Source organism: Cinclus cinclus, chromosome 6 (genome assembly GCF_963662255.1).
Source record: "Cinclus cinclus chromosome 6, bCinCin1.1, whole genome shotgun sequence".
NCBI lineage: Eukaryota > Metazoa > Chordata > Aves > Passeriformes > Cinclidae > Cinclus > Cinclus cinclus.
The window spans coordinates 24,389,190-24,405,449 of record NC_085051.1 but is presented as its reverse complement, the minus strand read 5'-3'; the positions used below and the strand labels follow the sequence as shown (position 1 = coordinate 24,405,449).

The 16,260-nt window shown below is 54.4% G+C and overlaps 1 protein-coding gene across 1 annotated transcript in view; it reads left to right on the top strand.

Moving 5' to 3' along the window:
* The first annotated feature begins 453 nt into the window (after nucleotides 1-453).
* DGKZ (diacylglycerol kinase zeta) overlaps nucleotides 454-16,260 on the top strand; it is a 45,615-nt gene continuing 29,808 nt past the window's right edge. Inside the window, exon 1 of the mRNA XM_062495944.1 lies at nucleotides 454-644. Within this exon, the coding sequence (XP_062351928.1) occupies nucleotides 454-644 (191 nt within the window). The remainder of the gene's footprint in view (nucleotides 645-16,260) is intronic.

Below are 16,260 nucleotides of genomic sequence, written 5' to 3'. Positions count from 1 at the left end.
CCCTCGGCGACAAGGCCGGCGGTGGCTCCCGATCCCCGGAGAGGGCGGCGGCGGCGGCAGGGCTGTTGGCTCCGTCCCCTCCGTCCGGCGGTGAACAATGGGAGGCGGAGGCGGAGGCAGGGGGAGGCTCCGCTTCTGCCGCCGAGCCTCTTCCGAGCGCGGGGCGGCGGCGGGGCTGACACGCGGCTTCCTGAGGTGGCGGCGCCGGGCGCGGGGCCACGGGACGGGCTCCGCCGCCGGCCCCGATCCCCGCGCTCGGCAGGCGGCGCTGGCGGCGCGGCCCCGGTGCACCGGTGAGCGCCCGCACTTCCTGCCCGCCTGCCCGTGGCCCCGGTGGGGCGGGAGCCTGAGCCGGCCGCACCCCCCGTCCGCCCCTGGTGCCCTCCCCTTGTGCCCTCCCCTGGCTCGGAACCGCGGTGGCGGCGGCGCCGGCGCCGAGCACTGAGCTCGGCCATGCAGGCGGCTCGGTCCCCGCCGTGCGGCGGCTCGCCCTCCGCCGCCTCCTCCGACACCGCCGCCGCAGCAGCCGACTCCCCCGGGGCGTCAGGAGGTGCCGAGCCCGAGTGGGGGCCGCCGCCGCCGCCTCCGCTGGGCCGCCGCCACAGCAACAAGCGCTTCACTGGCCTCAAGCTCTTCGGGCGCAGGTGAGCACAGGGCGGTGCGGGCGGTGGGACGGCGGGTCCCGCCGGGCGGGCGAGCTCCGGGTGGTGCCTGCGCCGCCGCCCCGGCATCTGGCGGCGGAGCGAGGCCGGAGGGAGCTAGGCTTACGGGCAAGGGCTGCCTGTAGGCGGCTGGAGCATCCGGAACGGAGGTGGCGGAGCACCGGCTCCCAAAGAGCCTCCGGCCGCCGGGCCGTCAGCAGCCGCCTCACCAGGCCCGGTCGAGGGGCTGACCCCTGAGCGCAGCTGCAGGGGGATGAGGGATAGGGTGTGGGGATGGAGCGGGGTGAGTTTGCTTTTCCCCCCTTTCAAGCTCTCGCACGAGTGATGGGAAGTTGGGGAGCATTGCCCTCGCTGCGCGCCCTGTCGTTCCCGTGGAATCGGAGCCTTGTGTCTGGGGGATTCGCTTCCACCCGCCCAGAACTGCCTGTCTCCATCCCCTCACGCCCGTCCCGTGCTTCGCCTGCGATACTGGCGGTAGTGCCGTGCCGGGCGATGGCTGCGTTTGTCCCGTGCTGCCGCCTGGGATCCCGGCTTCGCATGCATCCGTCCCAGAGCCAGCTGGGCTCCTTGTGCCTCCCTTAGCCTCTCTGCGTCTCTGTGGGGATTTGGACCGTGTAAGCGAAGTACCTCGAAGTACCAGAGCCTGGTACCTCTGCCATCCAGAGGTCTTTGAAAGTGCTGAATAACTGAGGTCTGGAGGAACCTCTGGAGATTGCCTGGTCCACGCTGCTGTCTCAGAGCAGGGTCAAATTTGATCAGGCTACTGATGTTGAGTTTTGAATGTTGCCAGGGTGAGAGAACACAGCTTCCATGGGCACCCGCTCCCATGCTTCAGCTACTCAGGATTTTTTTCCTCTAATAACTTTAGTTTCCCTTGTTGCAGCCTGTGCCTGGACTCTCTCAGGTTGTCACTGTGCACATCTGGGCAGCATCTGACTCAATCTTCTCTGTACCTTCCCATCAGGTTGCTGAAGATAGTAATAATGTAAAACTTTTCTGCAGGCTAAACTGCCCCCATTATCTCATCCTCTGCTTGTACTTGACAACTCTTGCCTCCAACCTTGTTGGTGGCCCTGTGATAAACTTTCTACGTTTTACGGGTATTTTTGGCATATGGGAGCAGTTGAAGCAGGATGCAGTGCCACCAGAGTGGTATCACACGTGCTGAGTGGAGGGGAAAGGCTCCAATTTCAACCTCCATATCCAGGCTGGACCTGGGAGTGGATTGCTTGCAAGGTCACTCCACCACAGAGCCGTGTTCTCTGCTCTGGTTTCAGAGCTATCGGCAATGGCTGCCTTGAGATCCTGGCAGTCTCTGGCCTGTTCCCAATACTGTGTGGCACCTCTCTCTGAGTCCTGGGGCTTCAGGCTGCTGTTACTGCACTATAGTAAGTATACTGCAATATAGATCAGAGCCATGGGGAAGTTCTTCACGTGTGAACAACTTTTGGCAGTGTGGACACATGGGGAGAGGCAAAGTGGGATGGCAGGTAGAGCTGGAGGAGGCCAGCAGGTCTGCCAGGACAGCTGGAAATGGCCACTGGGTTGTTTAGTGCATTCTCACCCTTCTGCTGCTGATGGAGGGACCCAGTTCCTTCTGGCTCAGTGTGATGAATGCAGCACACAGAGCTGCAGGAGTAGTGAGGAGAGGTTCCCATGGACCTCTGAGACTGAAGGGGCTTCCATGCACACCAGTGGGAGGTAAACTCGATGGGAAGTCATGCAGGATAATTGGCTGCACGCCACTGAATTCATGCCCACCTGAGCATTGGAGCAGAGGATGGCATGAAGTTTCTTCACCTCTGAGGGAATTATGAGGGAAGGCTGTGCTGTGCTTCCTTTTGTCAAGTAATACAGCCAGCCCCTACCCACCAAATGTTTTCCAACAGCCATCAGTGAGGAAATTTGCACCCACTTCTATTCTGAGCTTTACCCAGAGCCATATGCAGCTGGGAAACAGGTCTAGAGGAAGCTTAGGTAATGGGGAGGAATTTGCTCACTGGTACAAATGGGTCTCTGGAGAGCCCTGGCTTCAAGGAGAGAAATCTCCTGAGGTGGACACCCTGTGCTGGACTCTGCCTGTAGCAACGCTAGGCAGCGTGGCCTGGGGAGGCAGGGGTCTGCAAAATGGTAAAAGAGCCTCTCCTGTCCCCAGGGCAGGTGAGCCCTCAGGGGTTTTGGAGCAACAGAAGGGTGAGCCCCCAAGCCCTGGCCTCTGGTGGTACAATACGTTAGTCCCGTGTTTTGCAAGCAGGCTTATTTCTGTACCTTATAATTGCCTTACAAGAGGGTGGAGTAATTGGCTCTAGAGCTGACAGAGACAAGTGCACAATACATGCATCCGGGCCGTGGATGGGTAATTCTTTTAATTGGGCTGATAAAGAGATTGGGGCTGATCAGATAAGAGGTGGTTAGGATTAAATTGCCTTTCTAGGTGCCCTGTTTCTTGTGCTAAGAGTGAACTGCACAGTTTACCCTTTCCAGGAAGGAATTGGGGAAGGAGTGTCAGTGCTGGAGATAATGCCTGTTTCTTGCTCGCCCCCATGCCATTGAAGTGGGATGCCAGTGAAATGGATCTTCCCTGTGGGTTTCAGAGCTTCTGTAACAAATCCTACTTTGAAGGAAGTATATGCTGGTTCGATAGCATAAGCAGGGACCATAGCCACCAGTGGGGCAGGTGGTAGTCCAGCAGAGCATGGGACCAAGTTTTTTGGCTGTGACCCTTTGACAGGTCTTGTGCTGGACCTGGGGGTGCCTGCCAATGCCCCAGAAAAGGTCTGTGGGTGGCACAGCCTGTGGGTAAACGGCACTCAAGAAACTGAGCTGAGCACCCGCCTACATCTTTCTGGGACGTCACTTGTCACTGTCTTTCTTGCAGTGTGATGCTTACACCCATGTGAAAGCTGAGAGCGATATGCCATTGGGACAGCAGCCCAGCCTTCCCCATCACTGTTGTGTGGGGGGGTGCTCTCAAAGCTCCCAGCCCTTAGGCCCACTTTCCCCTGTGCAGGTGCAGTAGAGAGGCTGCAAAGTGGGGTAAGCCCCAGGTGCCCTGGGGGAAGACCAGATGGTAGTGAGGAGCCTGAAGTTTGTGCTCTGCAGGCTGGCAGGCTGAGAGCAGTTTCCCTCGGGACAAGCTTTTTCATGAGGCACCTTGCTGTCAGCTAGCTGTTGAGCAATCATCTTCCTACTTCTCCATGCATGCAGGTTTTGTATACCTCTAGCTCTGAAACCCTCCAGCTTCTGCTCCCCATTCTGCTCAGAAGGAATGGATGGGTAGCTTTAGCTGGGCCTGGGCCAGTGTCACCTGAGGGAATCCCCAGCTGTCCTCTGCAGTGACACTTGGCTTGTTTGCAGGGCAGATGGGATGTGCCGAGAGAATTGTTTCCGCTGCTGAGTTTGCTCTGTGATCTCTGCTCAGGGCCTGACCTCATGTGGGGCTGCTCAGGGACTTTTTTTCTCAGTGGGGGAAATAAAAAGCACTGGACATGCTGAGCAGCCATACCTGTTGGCAGCCAGTGCAGCTTCACAGCAGAGCCAGGCTGGGACAGCTGCCAGCTCACAGTGGGGCTGTGGGATAGAGCAGGGATGGATCAGCATGGGGGGGGTCTGACTGCTTCCATAGGCTGAGGTTCTCCTTGATGTGGACCCTACCTGCCACCTGCCTTGTCTTTCCAGTCCCAGGCATTCACTGGCAGCTCCCCTGTGCTCCCAAGATCAGAGCAGAGGCTGCCACAGTGACATGTGCCTGCTCAGAGAAGGTGTTAGGACTTTTAATTATAGCATCATATAATGGTTTAGCTTGGAAGGGACTTTAAAGATCATCTGGTTCCAACCCCCCCCACCATGGGCAGGGACACCTTCCAGTAATCTTCTTAGGAGTTGGAGCATCCTTTCCAGGAAACCCTGTAATCTCCTCAAGGGACTGAAAGGAGAACGGATGATGGACTGCCTTCCTCCTTTGAACAAAAACAATAGGAAGGGAGTCAGACACTGGGAGTGGACACAGGTCTTTGCAAGGATACAGTGTTGAAAGGGGAGAGGCAGAGCTATGGGTGGTGCAAGCAGGGAGTGTTTGTGAGCTGTTTGATTGTATGAGTCCTCTTAGGGACTAAGGAGATGCTCCTAAGGGGAGGCCAGCCCTCTGCAATGGGGGCGATGCTCTCATGAAAGGCAACATGGGAGGTGGTGGGAGACACAGTGTAGGATTTCCTTCACTCATCATCGTGCAGTGCCTGGGGAGCAGATAGTCTCCCCAGAGACTTGGCAAAGCTTCTGAATTTAACTTGCAGCTCTGCTCTTAGTGGAGCTTGTTTTTCTTTTTCCCAGGTAACTGTGAGCTGAAGCTCCTGAGTTATCTCTCAGCCATGCATTCACTTGCTTTCTGGTTCTTCTAAACCTGTGCTGACTTTGAGATGCTGAGTTCAAAAGTAGAGTGAGGGCTGCAGGCTAAGACTCCTTGACCCTTGGGCCCACAAACAATCTTTTTTGGAAGAGATGGGGTACTGGTAGGAGATTAATGGCTTCTGCTGGAGACTTTTGGAGGTAGGAACTCTGGTGTAGATCTGGCTTGGCAACACAGGCTAGATGTGGAATTAAGGGAAACCTGTCCTGCTGGTTCTTGAGCTGGCACCAGGCTCTGGGGATAATAACTGCTCTGCTCTGTCTTTGCAATCCTGAACTTTCCCTAGGCCAGCTCTCCAGTAATACAAAAGTATACCCTGTGTTTCTGTTGCAACTTGCAGATCCAGCTGTGGTCTGTGTTTGGGAGCTGGGAGGCTTTCTTCTTCTGCCCATCGGGATGCCAGGTGGAGGGTGAAGCTCTGCCAAGGCAAGCAGGGAGGCTGCGCTGGCCAGGCTGGTGCCCAACAGGAATGGAGTCCTGTCCACAATGGACTTGGACCCAGTGCTGTTCTCCTGTCTGCAGTTAAGGGCTTGATGCCTTAGGGTGCTAATTTTGTACTTAACTCTGAACTCTGCCCCCAGGGGAAGCTCTTCCTCATTGTGCCAAGGTGAGGTGCTTCAAGGATCTCTTCCCATTCCATGCTGTCCCAGACAGTAGGAGTTAATGGGCCTTCAGTCTCAGCCCTGGCTGCTGGGCAGATTGTGCTGTCTGGGTTAGGCTGTCATTTCCAGTTTCTACCTGTGACCATTGCTCCCGTGCCTGGAAATAGCCTGGCTGAGCTTTGTCCAACTGAGGGCTGTGGTTCAGGGCCTGGGGAAATGAGCTAAGCCTGCCCCATCTTGAAGAAGCTGCCCACTGTGAGAACTGGAGACCTGTCTCTGGGGAAACTGCAGAATGCTGCCCAAACTGTGGGTGCAGGGTGGCAGGTACATGACACTGATAGGAAAGCCCCACTCTGGGAGCAGACAGAGGTCTGGCTGGAGGTAGTCCCATCCTTTGGCTCATTCCCTGTCCTCCATGTGCCCTGTGTTGGTAGGAGATTCCTTTGGTGTGTCTCACAGACTGTTGCTGGCTCCCTGACGTTATTGCAGGATGCCAGCTTGTGGTAGGCTCTAGTCCCAGTCCCATGTGGGGGAACCCAACCAGAGTGTGAAAATCCCACCCAGCACCAATAGGCAAGAGCTTAGTGTTTGCCCTTTTCCCAGCTCCACTCACCCTGTCTCCCTTTCCCTGCTTCCCAACGGTATCTCGTCTCTTTGCAGGGCTGGAGCAGCCCTGGCTCCAGCAAATGCTATGGCTTTGAAGAAAGTCATGTGTCCCAGCTGTCTGGCCCAGGAAGTCAGGGCAGCTAACATAAAGCCTTCTTGCAGAAGGTTTTCCTCTTGTTTTGGTGCAGCTTGGCTTCCACAGGAAACGTGTGTGCCAAACAGCCTGTCCCTTGCTTGCCACTGTCAACCCAGGTATGGATCCAGAGCCAGAGAGCAGGGGGACTCATTGCTGCCTGTTCCCCACTGGCTGTGGAGGGCCCCACCTCCACTCTAGAGCAGGATTCCCCAACAGGATGAGGATAGAGAATCACAGGCTAGAAGTGCCCAAGGTGGCTTGGTGCCTCTTCCTAAGCTCCCAGCCTCTGGCCATAGCCTGTAGCCATCCAAGAGAGGGAGCAGGGGCCATGCAGATGGCCACGTGCCATCCCCTACGTGTGAAAGTTCCCACTTGGTCTGATTATCTGTACATCATCCTACCTTGCCACCCTGGCTCTGGCCAGGAGCCTTTCCGATCCAGGGCTAAGCCTCTTACTGCCCAAGCTGGAGGTCACCACACGAGGACATGGTCTGGGGCACTCTGGCAGCTAGCATATGGCAGCTGCCACTGTTGAAGTGTGACGGGGTGGGGTGGGTGTTTTCTGTATTCTTTGTGAGATTTTGCACTCAAGTGAGGCTGGAAGATGGCAGGGTTATAAAACTACAGGTGTCCTGTCCTGTGAGAGCTGTCGGGATGCATAAAAGGAGGTAGCCTTCTCCCCAGTACAGCTCCTGGCAGGGTTGCAGGTCGGCATGGGGCCAGGAGATGTTCCAGCAGAGGCTACTGCTGAGGATCCCCCACCTGCGTTCAAACGTTACCCGCCCACAAGTTTTATTGTTGTTTGAATGAGTGAGGAAGCAGATGCAGTGGGGGTGTCAGAGGCATCCCAAGAATGGCACTTTCCATCTGCACTGGGTCACCAAGAGCTTTGCTACCCCTGGCTGGTGGTAGTCAGGGCTCCTAAGGGTTGGTGCCCATGCACAGGGGCCAGAGGGTTGGGGACAGGTGAACTGCTCTGCCCTGCCCAAACAGTGCTCTTCTGTGCAAGGCTTGGAGAGTGCTTTCATTATTTATTTGAAATTCAAATCCATGCCTGGACCCAGCAGTCAAGGTGAAAGAAGGCAGCCAGGAACCAAACCAGCACAGGGAAAGAGGAAGGGAAGCAGGGCGCTCTTTCTGTGCCAGCCTGACACTGGTCCCTGAGTTGTGTGCCCTCTTACAGCTGGCTGGGTTGGGCTGGAGGTGACTGAACCGAGCTGGGTTAGTACTGCAGACACAGAAGGGTGGAGCTTCGTGTTTGCTGATTGTCTCTTTAGGGAAAAAAGGTGCTGCTGTCTGCAGCTTCATGGGCATGTTGCCTGCATTGATCATGGGTGCCATTGGAACCCCTGGGATCTACAAGTGCCATGGCAAAGGGAGAGCATGTCTGGTGGAGAGATGGCACTGGCACAGCAAAACTGGGGTGGGGGATGATAGTCGTGTGTGCTGAGCAGCCAGGCATGTTCATGGCTTGCTGACCACTCTTTTTGTGTCCCTAGACTCCACCTGCCCCACAAAGGTGTCTTTCCTTGTCTCCAGGGCAGCCAGCCTGGCCGATGGGGATCCAGGAGGATAAAGCACCGACCAGCGGTGTATAAGTATGTGGTATTTTTATTGGTTTGTGCAGGCTGTGCTGTCCCAGTGGCTGCTGTAATGTTTCTTTTCAAGAGCTCTCCTCCCTCCCACCCACGTCTCACCCCACTTCACCCTCTTGAGTCTGTACTAACCAAGGCCACCGAAAGCCGAGCTGCTTGCCTCATACCTGTGTCACTAACTTTGTTCTAGAGGGCAGCTTGCTGCTAGACTTTGATCGACTAACATGGCAGCTTCTGTTTTGCTGGAGTTTGGATTGAAGGTCAGTTGAGCTCTTCCTCCTCTATGTCCTAGCCAGTGTGGGTATGAGCATCTAGACCCAGTGCACACCGAGTGGTTGAAAGATCTAAGGTGACAGCACTGAGGGTGTTTAAGCTAAATGACTAAATTAAATAATAATAAATAATAAAATTTAGCTGAAGCAGTCTGAAGTTCAGTAAGGCTATGACTGCCAGAAATGGTGGAAAAACAGGGCCTGGGAGACAATCACTATTGCTGGGACATAGTTGCTGTGTGGGAGCCAGTTCCTATGCTTGCCATGGTGTTGGGCCTAGCCAATGCCGCACTCACAAATGCTCCTGAGGAAATGTGAAGGTAGGGACAAGTGCTAGGTTCCATCTCTGTGCCTGCCTTGGTCTTTGTAGAGCAGCACATCAGCCTGGTCAGGATTTAGCTGCACGTGTGTGAGGGCCACAGTGGAAGACCCATACTGCTCTTCCTGGCTTCTGCTACACAGTTCCTCTGCATGGCATCCTGGACCTTTCTTAGTTTGCCAGTCAGTCTCTTGTTTGTCTGATGTTTGAGGCACGAAAATCTTGTCCCAGGGCTGCTTGGGAATCCTGTGACTGGGAGCAAGAGGCAGTCTGGCCAATTAGTGCCTGCAGAGGGGAGGCAGATGTGTTTTGGAGAGGTCCAAAGAGCCGTGGGTTGAACACCAGAGGGCATGGTCGCTCTTCAGAGCTCTGGTGCTCTGCTGTGCAACTCCAGCCCTTTCCCTGCAGCTGACTTCAGCTGGGTGTTGTGACATGTCCCTTCTGCAGGGTTGCTGGCCTTGACTCATTGCTCCTGGTTTTGCTTTCCTCCCTTCTGCAAGAAAGTGTTTGGCAAAGCATCTGCATAGAGCTTTTTTTATGCTGCTGTGGCTGAAGTGGCTGGTGAGCTTGACGGCTTAAACTGGTCAGCTGCAGCCATGGGCTGGCTGATGCTCAGAGGCAAGCCTCCAGCCAAAGCAGCTGCCAGCCAGCCCCCCACTGCATGGGTTTGTGTGTCCTGGTACCATTCAGAGCCTCACAGTGGCACCCACCCAACTTCTGCACCTGAAGCCTAGGTCACTCCTCCCACAGTGCAAGTCTCTGGAGCACCCAGTGTCTCTGTGGGCATGGGAGGAGGAGCAGAGAAACTTGGGAAGCAGAGTAAGGTAGTCCTGTGTTCCTGGTCTGTGCTAAAGTGCTAATCCATTCCAGGAAGGGGGAGAGTGATCTGTTCTCTGCAAGGGCATTTCTTCTTTCCATCTCTGAAGGATTGCTGATGGGAGAAAAAAAGCCCATCAGTGATTCTGGCAGATGTGGGGCTGTTAAGGTGAAGGAAGAAAAGGAAGCACATAAGACCAGATATGCTGAGGGCATTTAGAACAAAAAGGATGTAGGAGAAAAAACCCCAACTTTTCCTCCTTCCCTTCCATTTGTTGTAGTGGGACAAGGTGACATTCAGCAAAGCAAATAAATGATAGATTTAACATTTTTAAAAGGAGTTACTTGAATTTTGATGTGAGGTGCAGGAGAAAAAGACTTAGTCACTTGCTGCCATGAGGTGAAAAAGTGAAACCAAAGGTTAGAAGTGATATCAGTAACAGGGTCACAGTTAAACTAACAAATGCCACTTGTGTGGCAAGTCAGCATGTGCTCTGCTTAGTCACAGGGTCATGATGAAGGCTTGGGAGGTGTCTTTCCTGTCTCAGGCTTTGTGGTGTAGAGAGATCACTGGGGACTGGGTTTCTCAGGGATGCTCAGTGGTTCTCCCCCTTGCAGACACCTGCAGGGGCTGCCACTTGTGGTGTGGTTTCAGGTGCGTGGGACCAGGATCTCCTCACATGGAAAGTCTTGCTCAGGGCTGCATGGGCCTGGTGAGCCTCTTGGCCTGGAGCAGTGGTTTCTGCTTGAACACAGCAGACTGAAACCTGTGACAGCAGCTCTGGGAGCTGCTGGTCTCGACCACAACCCATTCACCTGTCTGCATGTTAACAGGCTAAGTCGTGGGGGGTAGGAGGAGAATGACAGCAAGGTTTGCATGATGGAACTTGAGGAGAGGGCTCTTGGGCTTCCTGCTCCTGCTGCCTCCAGGGACTTGGAGAATTAGTGACCTGGCCTCTTGGTGGTCAGAGTGACTTGGAAGGGATTTTGGGGCCACCTGAAATCCACCATGGTCACCCCTCCAGGCTGTTTCCATTTTTAGGTCCAGGTCCTGCCAGCCCAGGAGGGAGATAAGATTGTGGTGACTGTGAGGAGCAGCAAGTGGTATCAGCAGGAGTCTGCTATGCACAGACCACGGGGGACAGGAAGAGCAGGGTGGGCATGGGGCAGTTGGAGACAAGCTGGAAACTTGAACCCTCCCTGGAAGTGTTCAAGGCCAGGTTGGATGGGAGTTTGAGCAACCTGGTCTAGTGAAAGGTATTCCTGACTATGCTAGTGGGGTTGCAACAAGATGCTCTTTAAAGCCTCTTCCAATCCACATAATTCTGTGATTCTGTGCTAAACTTCCTTGGCTGGAGGTGGGACTGGCAAGGAACCTCGCATCTCTTATCAGGCTATTTTGCTCTGAATGATTGACGAATTGCAGCACATTTTTAATTTTCTGGTTGATAAAACATCCTGCCAGTCCCAGTAAGTGAGTCTTAACAACGGACTGGGGCCTGTGCCTAGAGGCCCCTCTACAGCCTGCAGCATAGCTGCCCTGGGGCTATGAAAATGCTGGGACCATGCTTGACTGCTAGTGGAAGCTGTCACTTTCTTGGCAGTGGGAAGGGAATTCCAAAGGATGTGTAGATACCCTGTGTAGGGAAGGAGGCAGAACCTTCCATCCTTCATCAGCTGCCAGTTTTGATGGGGGAGAGGACTGACTAGGGTGAACACCTCCTGCTTGCCTTGGGTATCTCCAGCTCCCTTTCCCCTCTGGGGGAAAAGGCCTGAATGCAACCCTCAGCAGCTTTGGCAATGGATGGGTTCACTCATGTGTCCTCCCCACCATTCTCTCCCACTGATTCACAAAGGCCACTTGCTCTTTCTGCCATGATGGAGATGACAGCAATGGTGGTAGCTAAGCCTTTGGGTCTGGGGAATGTTTTCCTGTGAACTGCTTTCAAGACACCCATTGGGGAAGGCAGCTGGCCGCCTTTGCCATGCTGGCTGCAGCCTCTGTGACATTTTGTTATGATTGTGTTACTGTTGTCCCGCTCCAGGCCCCAAGGAGCACTGGGCACAATTCAAACACACACACATTCCTACAGACAGAGGAGAAGAGCTGTCTAATTTTAGCCATGACATGTAGGCAAGGGGAAGGGGCAGGCAGGAGGGGGCAGGGTGTGAAAGGACGAGGTCTCCGCTGCAGCCACCCGGACTGACTCACTCGCTGTGGCCTGTGTGTGGCTATCGGCTCTCACCGCCCGGGTAAATGACCAAAATAACAATAGCTGGTGACGCATCGGAGTGAGCTGGCCTTTGGAGTGACCTTCCCTCCTGTCTCTGCAAAGACCAAAGAGGCGATGGGTTTTGTGGCCCCCAAAAGGGAGATGGGAGATGTGTTTGTCTGGGACCAGATCCCTAGAGGCAGCTGGGGAACCCGGATAGTGGTGAAGCATGACGGGGAAATCCCCAGCCTGGCTATGAGAGGTCCTATGTAGGGTTTTCACGATGAGGGAAGACAAGCTCCTGAGACATCTGTGGGGCCTGCCTGGACCAAAGACTATCTCGGAAGCAAGTTACCTCCACTGCATGAAGACAGGCTCTCCGTGTCTGGCGGCTTGACTCTCATCAGCCACGCAAACGCCTTTATCCAGGCTCCAAGGAGGCAGGAGAGAATCGCCACTTAGGCGCGTTCCTCCCCGTGTGTCCTGCTGCCGCTGCCAGGGAAGCTGCTCTATGCCGGAGCTGCACTGAGTGTTGGGAGAGCAGCTGGCACCATGGGGATACCTCTCTTTCCGGGCCCGCTGTGGTGAATGTGCCTGCGGCTGGGGGCGAGCCGGCCTCGGGGCCGCTCGGAGAGGAAGTGCACTTGGTTATTTTAACCAGCGCTGTCAGGGCTTGCAGCGTGGGGAGGAGCGGAGGGAGAAGCCAAGAACTCTCTCCAAACTAGGACTTAGTAGGGGGAGGGCTGGGCCGCTTCTGCGGCGCGGCCACTGCCACCCGCTCGGCACCTGCAGGATCCCTGCGCTGCTCCGGATCAGGTCACGGGGGCTTTTCCCCACCATCTCCCCTTTCCTTATCCCGCTCGTCCCTCTCCCTCATGTTTCCTGCTTTTGTTTGTGCTGGGTGGGGGATGGGAGGGGCCCTGGGAGGAGAGACAGCCCTTAGTTTGTAGGTGTGGCATTTGGTTCCAGACCACTGTGAAGGGCAGGGGGAGCAGACCCCAGAGGCATCCTCAAGACCCTCAACTTTGCTTCTGTTGAGCATTGTTTGCTGCCAGAGCCTGGAGCAAGCTGATCCACAGCAGTCCCCAGGGCTCAGGCGGGGGGTCTGCGAAACACAGCCACCGTGGCACTCAGTGGTGCCTGGCTGTTGTTTCTATGGGATTTCCCTGCCAGTGGTGTGTTTCCAGCTACCCGTTCTGCTGCTTTCATCCTGCCAGTCCATGTGGCATGGGGGTGGCAACAGAAAATCTGCAGGTAGCAGAGGACAGGGAGCCAGTCTGTGCCTTGCCAGGACCCTCAGTCATCAGTTGCTTTGCTTTGAGATAGTCTGGGAGAGTAGGTGAGATTTGTGGACTCCTGGTATATCCTCTGGTGCTGGTGGCACTGTGATTCCCTGCTTATGCTAGAAGCAGTGGGATACGCCTCCTAATCCCTGCTATGGACTGGAGGGTGGTATGTGAGTCCCATCTTTCTGATCAGTGATTGATGCCTGTTGTGGAGTGCCTGAGGTTTTCTTGGCTTTGCTTTGGGAGGTGCAGAATCTTACTAGCCCTGTAAATTGCTGCCTGTGTTCTATATCTGCCACATGGCAGCTTTGTTGTTACACAAGATTCATCACCTCTTCCCTGGGGCTGCTGCCCTGGGCCTGTGTATTGCCCTGCCTGGAACAGCACTGTGGCAGGGAGTAATTTCTGTGCCAGGATTTTGTCCTTGTGTGCTGGGGAAAAACTCTCTGGCTGCTGTGGGAGTTTTGATCAAACAGCTGGGCTGTGGGACTGGCCACCCTTTAAATAGCATGTCCCTCCTTGTGAGGAACAGAGCTGTTCATACTGAAGGAGGGGACCATCACTGGGTGTGATAATGGGAATCTGCAAAAGAAACCATGGTCTGGGTACCTAAACCACCAGAATACCCTGCTGAGGCCCCCGCTGCTTGGCTTCGTGCATGTCACTCTGGAAAGGAAGCTCAGAGAGAGAGAAGAAACTCTCCAAGTCCTTCCCAGCCTGCATTGCTGGTTCTGCTGATGGGACCAAAATAGAAACTGTGTGGCCAGCCTCTCCCCCGACCCCTGCTCAGCCTCTGCCCTAGCACCATGGCTGACAGTGGTAGCTCACCCTTTGCGTTTCAGCCCTGGTTAATTCATGGCTTAAAGCTGTCAGTCTTGCTGTTCAGCTCCTCAGCCAAATGCAGCAACAGATTGTTTACATCAGTGCTGTCAGGTTTCTTGATTACCAGGAGGCAGATTATTTACTGTAGTGGCATATAAACTTCATAACATTATGATGGTGGAAAGTTGTCAAGGGATATAAATGCCCAGAGTCAGCCCGGAAGACTCCAAGGAGATGGTTTTGGTTTAAATTAAGATAAAACACTGTCTTCCATGGATTTTGGGAAGGAAATAATATTGTTGTAATGGGAACATTACTCTGAATACTAGGGCTGGCAAACTCTTCAATTTATGAAGCCTCTGCGGAGGATCTGAGCTACTCTGGCAGATGTGGCTTAAGACAGATCTCACATTTGCCCTGAGAAGATGGTAAAAAGGAAATGGTACTGCAGAATTATGCAGAGCTTGGGGTGAGGTGGAATGGAGCTGCCATGAGAAGGGTGTTAGGAAAATGCTAGGAACTGTATAAAAAGTCCCTTCTGCTTCCAGCCCCTGTTCTTCCCAGAAAACCAAATATTAACATTTTCTTGTGAAGGGCCAGGCATGAAGGTGGGATAGCTTTTGCCTTGCTTTGATTGAGGAATGGCCAGGCAGTGTCCTTCCACCTGGCTTTGCCACTCGGAGAAGCCTACCATGACAAACTGTCATACTGTTGTGTTTCCTTTCTTTGCCTTGCTACAATCCCACCCCAAAGCAGCTGCTGGTGCTGCATCTTTGACTGTTGCTTATTCAAAGAATGCATCTTAGAGGCTGCATCTCCTCCCTGTGATGTCCCCAGATGCTGACTGGCTGTGAGTTGTGCTCTTGCTCAGCCAGGTACAAGATGGGTACAGATGGGTACACTGACACAGCTGCCTGTCCCTTGTGAAGCAGTGCTGTCCTGGGACCTCCAGGTTGGCCACCCAGAGTGCCCAGTGACACTGACAGTCTTCTGAGCAAGTTGGCAAACATGCTTAGATATTGCCAGGGATGCCTTGGTCTCATGTCTATACCCAATAGCCCTGACAGGGACCTCTATGCAGCACATGCAGGGACACTGGGGACACAGAGCTGGGAGGAAGTCCTCTGCAGCTGCATGCATCTGACCACCAGCTGGTTTCTAAGCACTTACCTTGCTTCCTCACTAGCAGAGAGGTATGAATTCATCTTGATCAGGCCCAGGACTCACTGAGAGACAAGTTGAGATGTGCTGCCCTCTGAGTGCTAGGATCAGAAACTGGCTTCTGCAGCCTGGAGGGGCAGCCTTACGTTTGCAGCAGTAATCCCCTCCTCTGCAGGGTGATAGTGCAACTGAGGATGTCCTTGTCCTTGCCCTGGGGATACCACGCTCCTGCAGCTCAGAAGCCTGGAAGTGGCCCCATATAGGTGGTGGCACTTGTTGCAGTAGGTCAAGTGTATGAATCCTAAAATAGATGAGCATAGCCCATAGCTCACCCCTCACGGTGCTTTGAAAGGCTCATGTTTTAGATGGAGCCTCCCTGCCCCTGTGCTGGGTGTAGCCCCATCTCCTTGCTCATACTGGACCCAGCATGGGGGAGCTCCTGGCTCTGTTTCATTTGCGTGACAGTAGGAGAGATGACAGCTGGAATGGAAATTCTGAGTAGAAACAAAGTGCACAGTTTGGGAACTTGCTGATCACTGCACACCTCACTGCAACCAAAGCCTGAGGGCTCTGCCACATCTTGACCAGCATTTTCCCTTCCCCATCGGGTGCTGGGACACCTTCCTCAGCAGACCTTATCTGTGCAGGTTGCTCCTGCAAGGTCAGAGAAGCCTGGCTGGAGAACCCCAGGGAGGGGAGAGGTCAGTGATGATGCGTGGGAAGCAGGATGAGAGAATGGGGACAGGATCTCAGCGGGGGTGGTGCGAGGACAGTAGCATACATGGGAAGATTGAATATCAGAGCACTGAAAGGGTGGTGTGGGGTGTGCAAGCTTGTGATGGAAACAGAGGCTGAAGGCAACCAGTGGTGTGCCAGCGGGGTGGAAATAAGCAGCAGCTCTCCAGATGGGCTCCTGGGTCCCTCAGTCCCTCCAGTGCCCTGGCAGGGAGGAAGCAGGGAGGCAGAAACCCAGGAGATCTTGCTCTCACACAGGAGTGGCTATTAATAAACATTTTCCTTGTGCCTGATATATAAGAGTCAAGTGTCTTTGCCAGGAGAAGACAGCTTGTAAATTGAAATGGGCTTCTCCTCACACTCTGCCAGCTTTAGTGCCACAGCAGCTCCCCAGCACCCACAGCTAGCCAGGATGCAGAAATCCAGCCAGCTGCCATCAGGACAGGTGCTTGTCATGGAACAGGGAAGAGCTCTTGGACTTGTTTCCCTTGTAATCCCGTGGTTGGAAAAAATGCTTTCCAGTCGACTAATTGGAGGTTTGCTGAAAGGTCAGGAGGAGCTGATGGTGTTATTATATCCAGACTTCTCTGTGGCTCAAGGCTTGTGCATTTAGTGCCAGCAACATCCTGC